General features: G+C 54.6%; 1 protein-coding gene across 4 annotated transcripts; it reads right to left on the bottom strand.

Moving 5' to 3' along the window:
- Positions 1 to 565: 565 nt before the first annotated feature.
- FNDC4 (fibronectin type III domain containing 4) lies at positions 566 to 13,202 on the bottom strand. 4 transcript variants are annotated; one of them, XM_054063835.1, is made up of 6 exons: positions 13,018 to 13,202; positions 7,899 to 8,014; positions 6,879 to 7,125; positions 6,029 to 6,118; positions 4,210 to 4,343; positions 566 to 2,224 (listed from the first exon to the last, which is right to left on the bottom strand). In XM_054063835.1, exons 1-6 carry the CDS (start codon positions 13,082 to 13,084, stop codon positions 2,192 to 2,194), a joined length of 687 nt encoding a protein of 228 aa, XP_053919810.1. In that variant the 5' UTR covers positions 13,085 to 13,202; the 3' UTR covers positions 566 to 2,191. The 4 variants fall into 4 exon arrangements, with proteins under 4 accessions (XP_053919810.1, XP_009567362.2, XP_053919809.1 ...); XM_009569067.2 differs by having other exon boundaries at positions 567 to 2,224; positions 6,879 to 7,083; positions 13,018 to 13,198; XM_054063834.1 differs by having other exon boundaries at positions 568 to 2,227; positions 13,018 to 13,200.
- Positions 13,203 to 16,505: the final 3,303 nt, after the last annotated feature.

The raw sequence follows: 16,505 nt of genomic DNA, 5'->3' as shown, positions 1-16,505 counted from the left end.
TTCACCTGCAGCAAGGACCTGGGCTGTTCCCCGAGTTCATGGAGGCTGCAGCTGCCACAGAGCTCCCACATCTTCCTCAGCTGCTGGCCCTGAGGGAGCTGTTTCCCCTGTGCCTAGAGCAGGCAGGTCCAGGGTGGCTTTTGTTACATCAGGGAAGCTACTCCTACTCCTTGCTGTGCTGGACTGGTGGTCAAGCACCTATGAGATGTTAGAGCATCCTGTCAGTACTGAAAGGGGCCAACAGGAAAGCTGGGGAGGGGCTCTTGATCAGGGCTTTGAGCAACTTGATTTGGTTAAAGATGTCCCTGTCCATGGCAGGAGGTTGGAACCGGACAGGCTTTGAGCTCCCTTCCACCCCAAACCATTCCATGATTCTATGACATGGCCCTGCACGCCACACTGGCACTCCCTCGAGGGCCAGAGCCATCTGAAAGCCGACCTTTGAGGACCTGCAAGCACAGGTCTCCTAAGAGTTACACACACATGTTCAAGAAGTGCTGGTACACATATTTGCATGCACATCCACACACAGACCCACAGTGCTGCAGGGACAACGCTGCCTTTGAGCCAGGATGCTTTTATTGAAAAGGCCCTGCCACAGTGAGTCTCTTATCCTGTCCCCTCCCCACCTGTCCTGTAGCAGAGCCTGAGCAGCACCTGGAAGGAAGAGTCCTGAAAGTGCTTTACTGGGAGGTTTATTCCTGGAAGACGCTGGATCCTGTGATGCTTTGAGTCCAGGGCAGCAGAGCCAGCACCCCAGCTCAGTGACAGCCCACAAGAGCATGGAGGAGAGCAGCAGCCACGGCACCACTGCCATCTGCAGAGAGCCTCCTCCCATCACAATGTTCCCTGCAACCACGATTGAGAGGGCATCCCTGGGCCAGGCCTTGGCCACAGAGCGGTGCGGATACCCAGTGAGAGCGTTCTGCCTGCAGGCTCTGTGGAGCAAACAAGCACAGTCCAGACACTGCCTCTTCACCAGTCCCAGGGTGGTTGGTGGCTCATGCTGTCCTCGCATGAGCAGGCAGACTGAGCAGGTAACAGCGAGCCAGTGATCCCCCAGCTCCAGTGACAGCCCTTTCCAACGGGTCTGTGTCACATCAGCCAACCTGGTGTGGGCTGTGGGACCAGCTCCAGGTGCCTGAGCATCAGCAGTGATCAAAATCCTGCAAAGCAGAAGGAGCCAGAGGTGCGATGTGACGCTACAGGAGTTAGGGTTGTCCCCAGAGCGATGATGAGCTCTGCAGTGCATCCTGCCTAGCCTGCTGATGCCACACTACCCCTCATGACGTTATCTCCTCCAGGCAGCATGGGCATCACACTGCTTGCAGGGGATACAGCTCAGATGTGTGAGGACTGAGCCCTGCGATGGAAACTGCAAACCCCCAGCCATGTGCAGGCATTGCTGGCTCTTGTAGCTCTGTGGGGCTCCCACCACCCCACACAACTACTCCTGCCAGCACTCCCTGCCCTGGCTGCATGCTCTGCAAGCTGTCCAGGCACTGTGGCAGCACCAGCTCCTCACGCTCGTTTCTGTCTTTATCACCTGTAGCAGGGATAGGCCTTGAAGCCCCTGCATGGCCATGATGGGGTGCGGTGGAGCCCCAATCTCCAGCAGGGATCCACTCCTCAGCAGTGGCCACTGGGCCCAGCCTCACAGATGAACCTTCCTCCTGCCACCCACTGGGGCAAATGCCTGCACTGCCCCATCCCCTCAGACTTGAGGCCAAACGGGGAGCAGCTCCCACCCCTCAAGCCCAAACACAGTGGCTAAGCACAAGGTCTGCTCCAGGCTGCCTGCAGGGCAGGTGTCTGGTGCATTGTGGTTGCACTCAGGCCTTTGGCCAAGGCAGCACCCAGGGATGCTGCCTCCCCTCGCACCAGCGCACTGGTCCCTCTGCGCACCCCTGAGCTGGCGCTGGGACCCCCATCCTCTCTCAGCTCCACGCTCCGCAGCGGCAGGGGAGCGGGGCCAGGCATGCAGGATGGGCAGGGCCGCGCACTGCATGCACGGCTGGGAGCCGGCTCCATGCACATCCCTGGACGGGTGCCCTCGGGAAAGCGTAAGTTCTGATACGCGCATCTTCGCATGCAGAGTTCCAGACTGGGCACCAGGTGCTGCCTTTTCTTCCAAGGCCTGCTTCGCTCCGACAGGATGCCCAAGACCCCAGACGCAGAGCTGGTGTCACACTTACACCTCGATGATATTGACTGAGGGAGACTTCTTCTATGAAAGAAAAAAAAATCTGCTTTGAGGTGCTGCTCTGCTGAGTGGGTGGGAAGCACACTGGCAGAAAAGGATCTAGGGGTGCTGGTCACAGCAGCTGAACATGAGCCAGCAGTGGCCCAGGTGGCCAAGAAGACCAACAGCATCCTGGCTTGGATCAGCCATGAGGTGGCCAGCAGGAGCAGGGAAGGGATCATCCTCTTGTGCTCGGCTCTATTGAGGCCGCACCTCAAATCCTGGGTTCAGTTCTGGGCCCTCACTCCAAGAAAGACACTGAAGGGCTGGAGCACATCTGGAGAAGGGGAACGGAGCTGGGGAAGGATCTGGAAGCGGCTGAGGGAACTGGGGCTGTTTACCCTGGAGAAGAGGAGGTTGGGGGGAGACCTCATCACTCTCTACAACTACCTAAAAGAAGGTTGTGGTGAGGTGGGTGCTGGTCTCTTCTCCCAAGGAACAAGTGATGGAATGAGAGGAAATGGCCTCAAGTTGGACCAGGGGATGTTTAGAGTGGATATTGGTAAAAATTTCTTTATGGAAACAGTGGTGAAGCCCTGGCAGAGGCTGCCCAGGACAGTGGTGGAGTCCCCACCCCTGAAGGGATTTAAAAACCATGTGGATGTTGGACTTTGGGACATGGTTTAATCAGCAGAGTGGGGTTGGGCTGACAGTTGGACTGGATGAGCTTAGAGGTCTTTTCCAACCTCAGTGATTCCATGATGCTATGATTCTTTCTCTTTCTTACACTTTGTTCTCAGCTTTGTAATTTGTCACCTGTGAGGATGCCAAGCGTATGGTGAATGCAAAAAGACAAACCAAAGTGCATGAACCCCATACAGGTGAACCTCACCTGCGGCACGAACAGGCCTCTGCCCCTGCCTCTGCAGCCCTGTATGAGCTGGGATCCAAGAGGAGGGATCTTTTTGCCAAAGAGTAATCAGATTACTGGAAAATCTGGAGGAGAACTGGGGCCTTGAAGTCCAAACAAAAAGTTTCTACTCCTTACATCCACTGTAAACTAGGATGTGGAAGCAGAGGAGCAGCGAGGCAACACAGAGAGGAGACTGCTCACCGTTGACAGAAGCACAGATGATGCACAGGGAAAACCAAACGGAATATCCCGTGAGAACATGCACATCAGTGTTATAGATCACTATTTAGGTCAAGTGACAAAGGGAGAAGCGTCGGGTGCTGAGGAACACCTGGATGAAATCCCTGCTTGTGGAATACTGGGCTTGTTCAGACTGGTTGGTGCCAATAGCAGGGGTAGTGAGGCCAGGAAACATGCTTCTCTTGCCAAGCAGATGATTCGGATTGGGGTTTAACACTCAACCTAATTGGAGGTGTCTGGGGATACAGAAGTTTCCCAGTCAGATGCTGCTGCAGTAAAATCGGATCAACCCCCCCCTGCTCAGGAGGGCTTCCTTTTCCTTAGCAACACATCAGACCCTTCACCCTTTTGATATGACACTACTCCCTCTGCATCCATAGGCTGACACAGCACCTTCATTCTCGTTGGGAAGGGGCTCTGGGGTACTTCTGTGAACAATCTGTGTGGTGATGAGCTGCAGAAGACCTCAGTGAAGGCAGAAAGCGACCAGTGACAGAGAAGTGTGGGAACCATGAAAATAGCTTCCCAGCTTCCTTGCCTCATGCCTGAACAGGCAGGACCAAGACCTGGCTATGGGATGCAGAGAAGTGCAGCCTTGGAGGGGCATGGAGAAGAGGTTGTTGCAGTGGGAGCACTGGTACCACCTGGCAATGTGGGAGCCATAAAGCTGATACATCCTACCAACTCTTTCATTTCTCCTGCAGTCACCCACAGCTCACACACTCTGCCCTAGAGGGACCAGGGCTCCCTGTACCCTAAAACCCATTCAGTTTTTAGGGCAAGAGTATGAGCTGAGGTGTATCTGTTTCTGCAGAGAGCCAGAACCTCTAGCAGCAGCCACAGCAGACGTCATACGCCAGCCCTTCCTGCTCACCTTGCTCCGCAGCAGTCCTCCGCTCGGTCGCTCTGGCGTGCTGTGCTCTGAGGACGGCTTGGCCTTTTCCTTGTTGTTGTTGGAGTCGTTGTCCTTGATGATGTCATATTGTCTGCAGAAGAGGGCGATCACCGCTGCGAAAGACAGGGATGAAGACTCTCTCAGCCTGGCTGCCTGCTGCTTTTCCCTCCCTACAGTATCTCAGGAGGAGAGCAGTCAGGCTTAGGGCTCCCTGAGATGCTGGTCACCCGCACAATCCCCCTGCACCAGCCTGGAGCACCCCAGGCACCTCTGGATGTGGAGCCACAATAGTCTTGGACAGACCAGGCATGAATGTGGCAAAAGCCATCAGGGCACACATGAGGTGCCGGTGTTGCAGGGCTCTGAGGCCAAAGGCAGATGCTGAGGTACTGGGAGCGGGAGAGCTCTAGAGGTCAGTGAGCAGCTGAGTGGGTTTCCAAGTGCATCCAGCAAGGAACTAAAGTTATTGGTGCAGTGCTTGTGACCCTCACAACAGCCAGCCCTTGGCTCTGTCCTGTCTTGCCGTCCATGTGGTCAGTCTCTCTGGCATGGGTTTACAGCACCCATCTCACACGGGACATGTCCCACACGGTGGGACTGTGGACACAGGATGGGGGCAACACACATGTCCCAAATTGTGGGACCCTGGACACAGGACAGGAACAACGCACATGTCCCACATTGTGGGTGGGTCCCCAGACATGGGATAGGAGCAATGCACACATCGGACAATGTGGGACCTCAGACACGGGATGAGAGCAAAGCAGTGGACCGTCACTATTTGATGTGTCATAAAATCACAGAACCACGGAATGGTTTGAGTGGGAAGGGATGTCAAAGCCCATCCAATTCCAACCACCTGCCATGGGCAGGGACATCTCCCACTAGATCATGTTGCTCAGAGCCTCTTCCAACCTGGCCTTGAACACCTCCAGGAATGAGGCATCCGTGACTTCTCTGTGCAGCCTGGTCCAGTGCTTCACCACCTTCACACAAAAACATTCCTTCCCCATATCTCATGTCAATTTCCCCTCTTTCAGCTTAAATAGAGAGGGGAAAAGTGTCAGACCCATTCAAACCACTGTGTGTTGTCACAGCCACTGGCAGACTGGAAACAGCTTCTCCCTGTTGGCACTTGGACATGCCAGCCTGTGCAGGTGTGAGCTACCAGAAGCCACCCTGTGGTTTCTCCCACTCCACTAGAAAAGCGTTCAAGGCCAGGACAAGGAGAGACTTGAAAATCCATTTTTACTGGGAAGGGAATGGGGACAAATGGCTTCCTATTCACAGCAGCTACATGTGACCAGTCAGGAGCTGCCTGCTATCTCCAAGGCTTCCTTGCTCCCAGGGCAACCTGCCGTTTGCTAAAGCACTGGCTCCAATCCAATGCTGTGAAGGAGCGAATCACCCAGCTGACAATGTTAGGAAATTGGGGCACAGGCACTACCAGCCAGTGCGGTGAAGTTATTGGACATCAGACAAGCTAGCTATGGCCCAAGTTACACCATAGTTAGCATCAGCTGGGATGCTCCCACCCTGTAACTCTTGGGTCTCACGTTGTCTCATGCTTTTCTGGCGCTGCTGACACAACAGCCAGCCCGCATGCTTCAGGCCATCACTGTGATCAGTGGTTGTGGTAACTCCCCTTATCCCACTGGCTTGAGCTCCTACAGAGACCCAATGGATTTACTGGGAAGTATTCCAGATCCACACCACTGCACCTCTGTGTTTCCTTAAGCCTTGTTCACTTTGTGGACTCTCTGTCCCAGCCTGCTGGAATGCTGCTTGCAGCACTTACCTGCCCACATGAGCAGCACCACCACGATGATGATGATCTCACCCGTCTGCAGTTGCCTGTCTTTGTCCAGCCCTTCCATGGTGATATCACCTGCGGAGAAGAGAACCCAGGCAGGGCTGGCAGCAGACACCCTCCCACATGAACACGCTTCAGGACCAGCAACACTCGAGAACTTGAGGAGCTCCAGAGGAGATCACCCAGTTCCAACCCCCTGCCATGGGACTGTACAATGCATGGGAGCAGTCACTGAGGTCACTCCCTATGAAGGGACCAGGGCAGGTTAGGAAGGCTCCAAGCTGAACACAGAAGTCTCAAGGAAAGCAAGCCAACTGCTTGCCCTGTTAAACTCTTCCTAAGTTCCCTCTCGTAGCTAGTGCTGGAAACAGACAACTGTGCCCAGTAGTCCCCTTCTGTGCATCATATCTCTTGGATTCTTGGATCATCTCTATGGACCAGCATGTAGGAAAAAAGGCACAGCATGGATATGAGTAGGGAAGGAGACCATGGGGCTCCATCCTTTGTCCTTTGGTAGCCTGCAGGCTGGGAGATCTGAGAGCCCATTTGGTATTTACTGCATAGGGGCAGCAGCTGAGGGGACCACTGCAGTTGTCCTGGTCACAGCCTGCTCAGCTGGGTCGGATGTCAAGACCTAGGATAGGAGAGCAGTAAACCAGGGCTTGGGGACATCATTGTGGACACAATATCAGCTGCATAACCAGCACAACCGTTCTGACCCTATGTGTCCCAAGCAGCCTGCTGCCCCAGGCAGCACCTTCCTTGCTGGCTGCTGGATCCCTGTGGATGTGGCCCCACCAGCGGCACCTGGGCAAGCTGAAAGGAGCTACCTCACCTTGGTTGGAGCTGTTGGAAGGGAGGCGGTCAGTCTCCTTCAGAGTGCGGAAATGGACACGCTTGCTGGCCTGGCTTTCCCCATAGAGGCCGATGCTCTGCACCTGAATGATGTAATCGGCATCCTCCGCCAAGTCCCACAGCACGCAGGCTCGGTTGGTGGTGTTCACCTCCCGGATGAAGCGCTGCATCTGCCCATCTTGCCGCTGCCAGAGTGAAGACCTGTCATTCCAGGAGGCCGTTCCCAGCTGCACCAAGTACAGACCCTGGACTGCAAGGCTGCTCTGGGCACTCTGCCCTCAATCCTCCCTTCCCAGGCAACCATCCTCCTGGGATGGGCCAGCTGGCCAGCACTTTGCTATGCAGCATCCCTGCATAGCCTGAGAGCCAGGGGCTTCCCTGGAGCAGCCACCTTCATCGAGGGCTGTGGTGGTGGAGCAAGGCAGGCAAAGAAGGGTTAGGTCATGGCTGAAGCATCATCATCATCCAGACATCACAAAAAAGCCACTGGAGGGAATAACTACCCCCAGTGCAGCCTACAGCCTGCTGCCTACCACAAGTATGGATGGCTCCGGGTGCCCTGGCGAGGGCTGCTCATTAACAGTGGTGTCCTCAGGCAGGTGTTGAAGGAGTTCCAAATTGTAGCTAAAGGGTTGGTGTGGGAGCATGCTGGTAATCATAGACTCATGGAATGGTTTGGGTTGAAAGGGACCTCAAAGCGCAACCAGTTCCAACCCCCTGCCCTGGACTGGGCACCTCCCACTGGATCAGGTTGCTCCAAGCTCCATCCAACCTGGCCTTGAACACCTCCAGGGATGGGGCAGCCACCACTTCTCTGGGCAACCTGGGCCAGGGCCTCACCACCTTTACAGGGAAACATTTCTGCCTAAGATCTCAATCTCCCCTCTTTCAGCTTAAAATCATTCTCTCTTGTCCTGTCCCTGCACTCCTTCATAAAGAGCCCCTTCCCAGCTTCCCTCAGTGACAGGGGTCCCCAGCCCCTGGGACAGAGCCTGGGTACCTGCTGTAGGATGGCATAGCCGATCACCATGTCTCCTTCTGGGACGTCCCAGGAGACCGTGGCAGAGTTTGCCTTCAGCTGCGTCACAGTCACGTTGACAGGGGATGGTGGCCTGTCTGGGTGAGCCAGGGACAGATGAGGTGAGGCACAGGAAAGAGATAAAAGAAGAGGTCTCAGAACAGGCTGTCCCTCCTGCATGCCCTCTCCAACATCTGCCCATGGCAGCACAGTGGGCAGGGTGGCAAGGAGCAGCTTCTCCAGCAGATCTGTCCCCAGGAAAGGAGCAGCACAGTTGGTGCATGAGGCTGAGTCCCTGCCAGCAGCTGCACACACAGCGCACGGTGCTCCCTGGGTTGTGGGCACCGAGCTGCTTCCTGTCCCTTCGTGGCAGCCGGTGCTCACTGGCCAGGACTCCTCCCTGCCTGGCTATTGGCATGAAACGTGCTCATCGCACACCTCTGCAGTGTCCTGTGCTGGGGAAGGAGGACACGTGCCAGGCACCTGACTGGCTCCTCTTTCCAGGCTCACTTGCAGCAGCAGACACAGCCCATTGCTCGTAACACTCATCCCATTTAAACAGGATCATCAGCACTGACATTGTGTCCAGGCTGCAAGACACGAAGAGTCCTGTAGTCTCCTGCCACCTTGCAGGCATAGGAATGGGGAATGCAGGAAGGCCTGGCCAGAGCAAAACAGAACAACAGGACTGAAGAGCCTGTCCTGGCAATTTAATCAGTCCCTGCAGCTCAGAATCACATGAAACGTCTCTGCAGCTTTTCTGTCTCAGAGCACTGCAGAGACCCTGCTGCCAGAGAGAATGACACTTGCATCAGCTCTTCCTGAGGGTGTCTGCTCGCAGACTTGAGGTACCTTCTCTGCTACTCGGACATTCAGCTCTTGGGAAGTTTACTTCATCCGTCTCCAGTGCTGTCAGAAGCAAGGCTGCAGCACCCTCCTGCTCAACCTGGACACAGCACGGATTCTTGCTTGGCAGGGAGGTCCCGTGTTTCCGTGGCATCCAGGAAGTCCAAACAATTCCTACACTAATACAATTCCTCAACCAAGGCTGTGATGGTAAAATCCATGTCCTCTAAGCTCTGGGTTGCCCCGTGGATGTGCACATCATGAATGCCTGGCACATCACCCGGAACTGCGTAGGAAGCAGCACAGAGACAGAATTTATATATCAACTGTGACAGAAAAATGGGGCAGCTTGGAATAAACACACTCTGCAACTCAATCTGGCGGCCTCATCTGCCTGGCATCGCTCCCTGCTCCAGAGTGGGGAGGGAAGCCGAGCGCAGGAGGCAGAACTGACTTTCTTTCCCTTGGCTGCAAAGCCGGCAGCACCGCTCAGCTGCTGCCATCCTTCGGAAAGCTGATTGACCCATGGTCTACACCCGCACCATTCTGAGATCCCACTGTGCGGAGAGCACAGCAGGATTCGACACAGGCATGCAGACCTGCGCACAAAGCCTGATGCTGTCTGGAAATGAGACACGGGAGCGTGTGAGGAAAGGCACGGAGGCTGCTGCTTGCGCGTCCTCTCTCCCTGTAAACAAGGCAGCGTCCTTCTGCAAGCTGCTTGAGTAGCACAAGTTCAAGGCTATGATTTACATAGGTAGAAAAAGGGCCCCAGAGAACAAGAAAACAGGCAACTAGACACCACCAAACACCGTTACTGACAAGGAAAGGTCATTTCTGCACGTCAGCTACTTGAATGCATTCATTCACATTTGAATCTACCCAGCTCCATGAGTGGAGAAAGAGCTTGTTGCCACAGGCGACCGGGACAGGCAGAACAGTGAACTACAGAACCCAGAAATCATGTTCTCAGAGAAATGCTGGGGCAGAGGGTATTCCCAGCAGAATCCTGCCACACCACCAGGAGACAGGGGCACTGGAGACAGCATGAACAAGGGCATCACAGGATGCTAAGCCCTCTCTTCCAGAACAGGACTGGTGAACTGGGAAGGATTCAAAGAGACACTCAAACACCCTTTATGCCACGAAGTGTGTGTCTCCTTAGACTTTTGTCAATGTGACCCTGCTTCACTCGTCTAACCCATGAGAGGGAGTCTGAGCTGTGTCTTTAACCCACATCCTGGCATCCCATATGGCAACAGCAGAACTGGCTGAATGAAGCATGCTCCCTGGACGTGGCCGCTGCCTAGGGCACGTGTCCTCTGCGCGCATGGAAGCTGAGCTCCCTGCAGACGGGGTCTGGTTTTCCAGACCAGAAAATTCTGTTTTCTCCAGCCACGGCCAGTGTCCAAATTTGCTGCATGGCCAACAGCCGAGCTGCAGACAGCATCCTGCCAGCAAACACCTAATCCCTCACCTGATCCCAGGCAGAGGCATTCCAAAGGGCGTGTGTGCAGAGAGCTGCAATGGTTCTGCTGGCCTTCAGCCTGCAAACTGTTCTCCGAGGCTACCACCATGTTAGCAAACGTAAAGAGGTCAGGAACAGCCCAGGAACCCAGCGGTGGAGACCGCTTTGGTCTGAACCAGCCAGTATGGCCCAAACCTTGCAAGTACTGCTCAAGAGCTAGCACGAGCCCTCAACCACTGCTACCAGGTAGCACTGATGTGCTCCACTCTTTGCAACACATGAGCTTAGTGCTACAGCTGTGATCAGACCCTGCCACTGGGCCTCAGGGCGAGAACCAGAACTGGTTCTTCACGGGATAGTCCTACAGTGAGAAACTCGGGTATCTTTTTACATCTAATGGAACAAGAAGGGGTCTGAGTACGCCCAAAGTGGGCCAGTTGGATTTCCCAAACTTTAAGTGCACATGAGGAAATTAAAGGCAGGGTCTTACACCTCTGTGATGCAAAATCATAAACTTGTGGAATCAAGAAGGTCAGAAAAGACCTCCAAGATCATTCAGTCCAACCATCAGCTCAAAACACTGTGCCTACTAAATTAAAGTCCTTGGATGGAGTTTGTAGCAGGCTCTCTGTTCTGCTTCTGCAAGGAGCCCAGCCTGCCCCAGCCTTGGTTTTGGGCTGGGGAAGCTGAGACGAGGCCCTGGGTCTGAGTCAATCGCTGATTTGAGAACATGAGCCGTGCTGTGGAATCCGCACAAGGCTGACAGAATTGCTTGAGCTGCACCCAGACAGAACTTGTACTGGCCTCGCGTACAGATTGTCACTCCCTTGCAGCAGAGGGGCATCCCAGGGGGTAACACTCTGGTACCAGACTGCAAGGCAGGACACACAAGGCTGTTACACCGGGAGTGAATCCCCAGACATCCCAAAGGGGAGAGGGGTGGGCAAAAGCATGCAGGGACATGGCAGAGCTGCACTGTGTGTGGCCAGCAGGAGCTTCAGGCCTCTTGCATCGCAAATACACTTGGTGCAGGGTCCAGGCAAGCAGGCCTGAATCAGAAGGTGCCCAGGCAACAGCTCTTCCCTGGAAAACTGTGTCTCTTGGTTAATTTGCAGCTCAGCAACTGTAGAAAAGAAATGTCTGAGCACACAAGATGCAGACATCTAGCAAGGAGAGATGGGACAAGAAGTTTCAGGAGTCAAAACCAGAGAAGTTCACCCTGGGAACATGGGCAGTGCTTAACGCTAAGGATATGTGAGCTTGGATGACACCTCATTGTCAGTTCTTGTGACAAGACCTCCAGAGGACTCCTACCACAGCAAGCTTTGCCTATGATTCCCGCATTAAGCCGAACATTTTCCAGCCAGCTCTGCAGCTGAGGTCAGAGCAGTTCCATGCCAGACCTGCAGCCATAAAGATCCGTGAGTGCAAAGGTTCCAGAAATGCACTCTCTGAAGCCAACAATTAAAAATATTCCTGTAAAGTCAAGATGCTCCAACACCCTGCTGGGCTCTCCGGGAAAAGCATGCCACAGTTAAGACCTGCATAATTCACTAATCACTAATGATTCTGCATCATTTATAAGTTATCCAGCTTCTCTTTTGACTAAAGCCACACTAAGAAACGAACACCACCACGAAGAGAGACATCACTTACTGAAGGCCTGGCTCAGCCTTTGGGTCCTGCCAGGACCTCAGGCCCACTGAAGCAGTGGGAAGTGATGTCTCTCAACCCTCCCCATCCTGCTATGACTCTGAAAGGGGACCTCAACCCTCCCCGTCCCACTATGACTCTGGAGAGGAGACCTCAACCCTTCCCATCCTGCTATGACTCCAGAGAGGGAACTCACACACCCCTTGGCCCATGCCCTTGGGACTGCTGCTCAAGGGCACTCAGATGTTGTCCCAACTTATTCCTGCAGCAGGGAGAGAAGCACCAGACTGCACATCTAAAAATAAGTGGCCCCTTTTTAACAGCCCTGAACGCATTTCTTCCCGACTCCGTCAGGCCCTTGGGTACGTATGTTGCAAGGAGACTGAGAACATGGCAGAGCAGAACCTGTCTGTGAGGGCTGGTTCTTGCAGTTCAATTCAACACCTAAGTGCCCTGAGCAGGGGTGAACACTGGCCATGTCCACAGAGGGTGGACAGAGTTGCCGGGGTGCCAGAAACCTTGGTGTCTGAGCATGCACCGGCCTGAAGATGGCAAGGTGGGAAGGGCTGTGGGACTGCCTGGCAGCCAAGGACCGGTTCACAGCCATCCCACAGCGCTGGAGCATCCTTGTCTAACAGGGACCGGCCACAGCCATCCTGCAGCACCAGAGCATCCCTGCCAGCCAGGGGCCAGCTCACAGCCACCCCGCAGCGCTGGAGCATCCCTGCCAGCCAGGGACCGACACACAGCCTATCCTGCATTGCCCGAGCATCCCTGCCAGCCAGGAACCGTCTCAAACCCACTTCCCATCGCTGAGCATCTCTCCCCGGGAGCGAGAATTCCCTGGCGAGGGACTATGGTAGGCTGCAGGACACAAGGCGAGAAGACGGCAATGCGAGGCGGCCAGCAAGGTCCCAGTCCCTTCCCTGTCCCGTCCATCCCGGTCTCGTCTATCCCGGTGCCATCCCATTCCAGGATTATTCCATCCCGTCCATCCCGGTCCCATCCATCCTGGTCCCATCCCATCCCATTCCATCCCGATCCCGTGCATCCCATCTCGGTTCCATCCCATCTCAGTCCCGTGCATCCCATCCCGGTTCCATCCCATCCCGTGCATCCCGGTCCCTCCCTTACTGCCTCTCACGATGCCGCAGCCGAGCAGCACCAGGACGGGCCCGAGGAGCGCGGGGACACGGCCCATGGCGGCGGGGGGTGGTCCTGGAAGGCTGCCCCGGCCCGGGCGGCGGCCCCGGTCCCTGCCCGGTCCCTGCGAACGGAGCGGGGCCGAGCCCGGGCCGAGCGGGGGGCGGGACCGAGCGAGTACCGCCCCGAGACCGGCACCGCCCCCCGCGGGACCCGGGAAGGGCGCGGAGCCCCCGAAGGCGCCGGAGACACCGCCCCCAGGGCCCTCAAAGTCACCACCCCAGCCCCCCCAATCACCAGCGCTGAGCCCCCAAAGTCACCAGCACTGTCCCCAGCCCCCCCAAAGACACCAGCACCGTCCCCAGCCCCCCCCAAATCACCAGCACCACCTCCAGCCCCCCCCCAAAATTACCAGCACTGTCCCTAGACCCCCCAAAGACACCAGTACTGCTCCCCCAAGGCACCAGCACCACCCCCAGCACCTCCAAAGTCAATGGCACCATCCTCAGCCCCCCCCAATCACAAGAACCACCCCTAGCACACCCCCCAAGTCAACAGCACCACTCCCAGCCCTCCCAAAGTCACCAGTTTGTGGGTATGTCCATATCCTCAATGTCCAGATGAAGATCCGTGGCAAGTGGCATCCCTCAGGGGTCCGTACCGGGAACAATGCTCTTTAATATCTTCATCATGAAGTTCAACAAGGCCAAGTGCGAGGTTCTACACCTGGGTCAGGGCAATCCGCAGTTTCAGTACATGATGGAGGATGACATGATTGGGAGCAGCCCCTGAGGAGAAGGACCAGGGGGTGCCGGTCAATGAGAAGCTCAACATGAGCTGGCAACGCACGCTCGCAGCCCAGAAAGCCAAACATGTCCTGGGCTGTATCAAAAACAGCGTGGCCAGCAGGGTGAGGCAGGAGATTCTGCCCCTCTGTTCCTCTCCTGTGAGACCTCATCTGGAGTATTGTGTCCAGTTCTGGAACCCTCAACATAAGGAGAATATGGAGCTGTTGGAATGGGTCCAGAGGAGGGCTACAGAGATGATCAGAGGGCTGGAGCACCTCCCACAGAGGACAGGCTGAGAGAGTTGGGGTTTTTTCAGCCTGGAGAAGAGAAGGCTCTGAGGAGACATTTATAGTGGCCTTCCAGTACCTGAAGGGGCTACAAGAAAGCTGGGGAGGGACTGTTTACAGAGTCTGGTAGTGATAGGATGAGGAGCAATGGGTATAAACTGGAGAGGGGCAGATTTAGACTAGACATAAGGAAGAACTTCACAATGAGGGTGATGAGGCACTGGCACAGGTTGCCCAGGGAAGTTGCGGCTGCCCCATCCCTGGAGGTCAGGTTGAGTGGTCCTTAAGCAGCCTGATCCAGTGGGACACGTTCCTGCCCATGTCAGGGGGATGGAATTAGACGGTCTTTTAGGTCCCTTCTAGCCCAAACCATTCTATGATTCTATGATATCAGCCATTTGAGACTTTAGGCTCATGGAAAGCCCCTCTCTTAATCATTAATAACTCCCAATTAATCTTTTTTGCTCCTTCGTTGATGTGTTATGGGTTGTTTTTTTTACCATCTGCTGCATAACTGTTGTGGGGAATTCAGTGCTGCCCAAGAACAGACATTTATACTTTTGATTCTCACAGGGTATTGTGAAGTCAGGATTTCTGCTGTATAATTACGTGCAATGTGAAAAGTGATTTATTCTGTTGGGTTCAGACCAGCTGCTCAATTATTTCTTCTGGCGCTTCCTAGTTTCTATTATAAGAAATAGTTAATAATTGTTTGCGATGCACACGTGCTGAGCTGTTTGTGATCCTTATCATCTTTCCCAGTGGATAATTTCTTTTCTGCCCTTTCAAGACAGGACAACTGGACAGCATGTGGTGTTTGAGATGTGAGAAAGAGACCGAGGAGCACTGGGCAAAAGCTGCACCCCAAACTGAATGCTGCTCTGTGGTGACCATCTGCCACGCAAAAGGAGCTGTCAGATGCCTGTGCGAACGGGCACACAGCCTGCGGGAGGCAGATGTGGCTCCGATGCGTCGTCTTCTGCCTGGTAGTACTGGTGCTTCTTCTGGGGCTTGGTGTTCCGCCAGGGGCTTGGGCTTCAAGGAAGGAGAAAATTCACTTCAGAATCCTTAAGAGGGAAGTTTGGGCAAAGCAGCTTAAGGTGAAAGCCTGAATCAGCCAGGTTGTTTAGCCTAGAAACTATGAAACTGAGGGGGATGTGCTGACAGCTTCTCTTTATATGCCTGACAGCTGCCAATTACACACGAAGCTGAGAGATGGGAATGGTCTGTTCCATGTCTGGAGTAGAACCTGAGCCTACGCTGGCCAGGCTAGTGTGGAGACCAGGGCTGGTCACTCCTCAGTGTGGAAGGGGGGATGTTAACCCAATTTCCAGACCCCCACACCTCGGGCTGTCTTGCTGCCTTTCCTCTGACACCTCCTCCTGGTATTGCTTCTGATAGGACCACGCTAATTTGCCATCTGCATCCCTGACACTGGAAGGTGCTCATTGTATTTGCTCATGCTGGCAGTGCAACTGCTCCCATTATTATAGAATCATAGGGTGGTTTGGGTTGAAAGGGACCTCAAAGCGCATCCAGTTCCACCCCCTGCCATGGGCAGGGGCACCTCCCGCTGAATCAGGTTGCTCAAAGCCCCATCCAACCTGGCCTTGAACACCGCAAGGGATGGAGCAGCCACCACTTCTCTGGGCAACCTGGGCCAGGATCTCACCACCCTCCCAGGACCACAAGACTTGAGCAAGTCCTTGTACAAGGACAGGCTAGGAGAGTAGAGGTTGTTCAGCCTAGTGAAGAGAAGGCACGGGGAAGACCTCAGAGCAGTTTCCAGTACTGAATTGGGCACCAGCAAAGCTGGGGAGGGGCACTTGATCAGGGGGTGCAGGGACAGGATGAGGGGAAACGGTTTGGAGCTGCAAGAGAGGAGATAGAGATGAAATCTTAGAAATAAATGTTTTCCTATGAGGGTGGTGAGGCCCTGGCCCAGGTTGCCCAGAGAATCCGTGGCTGCCCCATCCCTGGAGGCGTTCAAGGCCAGGTTGGATGAGGCTTGGAGCAATCTGATCCAGTGGGAAGTATCCTTGTCCATGGCACGGGACTGGAAATGGATGGGCTTCGAGGTTCCTTCCCACACAAACCATTCCATGATTCCATGCTTCTATTTGAATAACCGGCTTTGATTACCTGCTTCTGGAGAAAGGCAGAAACTCCCTTCTGAGTGGCAATTGAACTTATTAAAAACAAATGCCTCTGATATAGACCTTTGAGCATAATTCAGATGGATTTTGGACCCAATACAACATGCATAAAAAGGGACGCTGTACTAATTAATGTCTCAGCAGAGCTGCCCAATATAGACACTACCCCCCAATTTCACTGTTAATCCTGCTGTATTTTAATTAGGAACTTGACCTACTTGATCTTGCAGACAGCTGGCCTTCAGCGC

Source organism: Cuculus canorus, chromosome 3, assembly GCF_017976375.1.
Source record: "Cuculus canorus isolate bCucCan1 chromosome 3, bCucCan1.pri, whole genome shotgun sequence".
Taxonomy (NCBI): Eukaryota; Metazoa; Chordata; class Aves; order Cuculiformes; family Cuculidae; genus Cuculus; species Cuculus canorus.
Note: the sequence above shows the minus strand (reverse complement) of the source record. Positions and strands in the feature narration are given on the sequence as shown.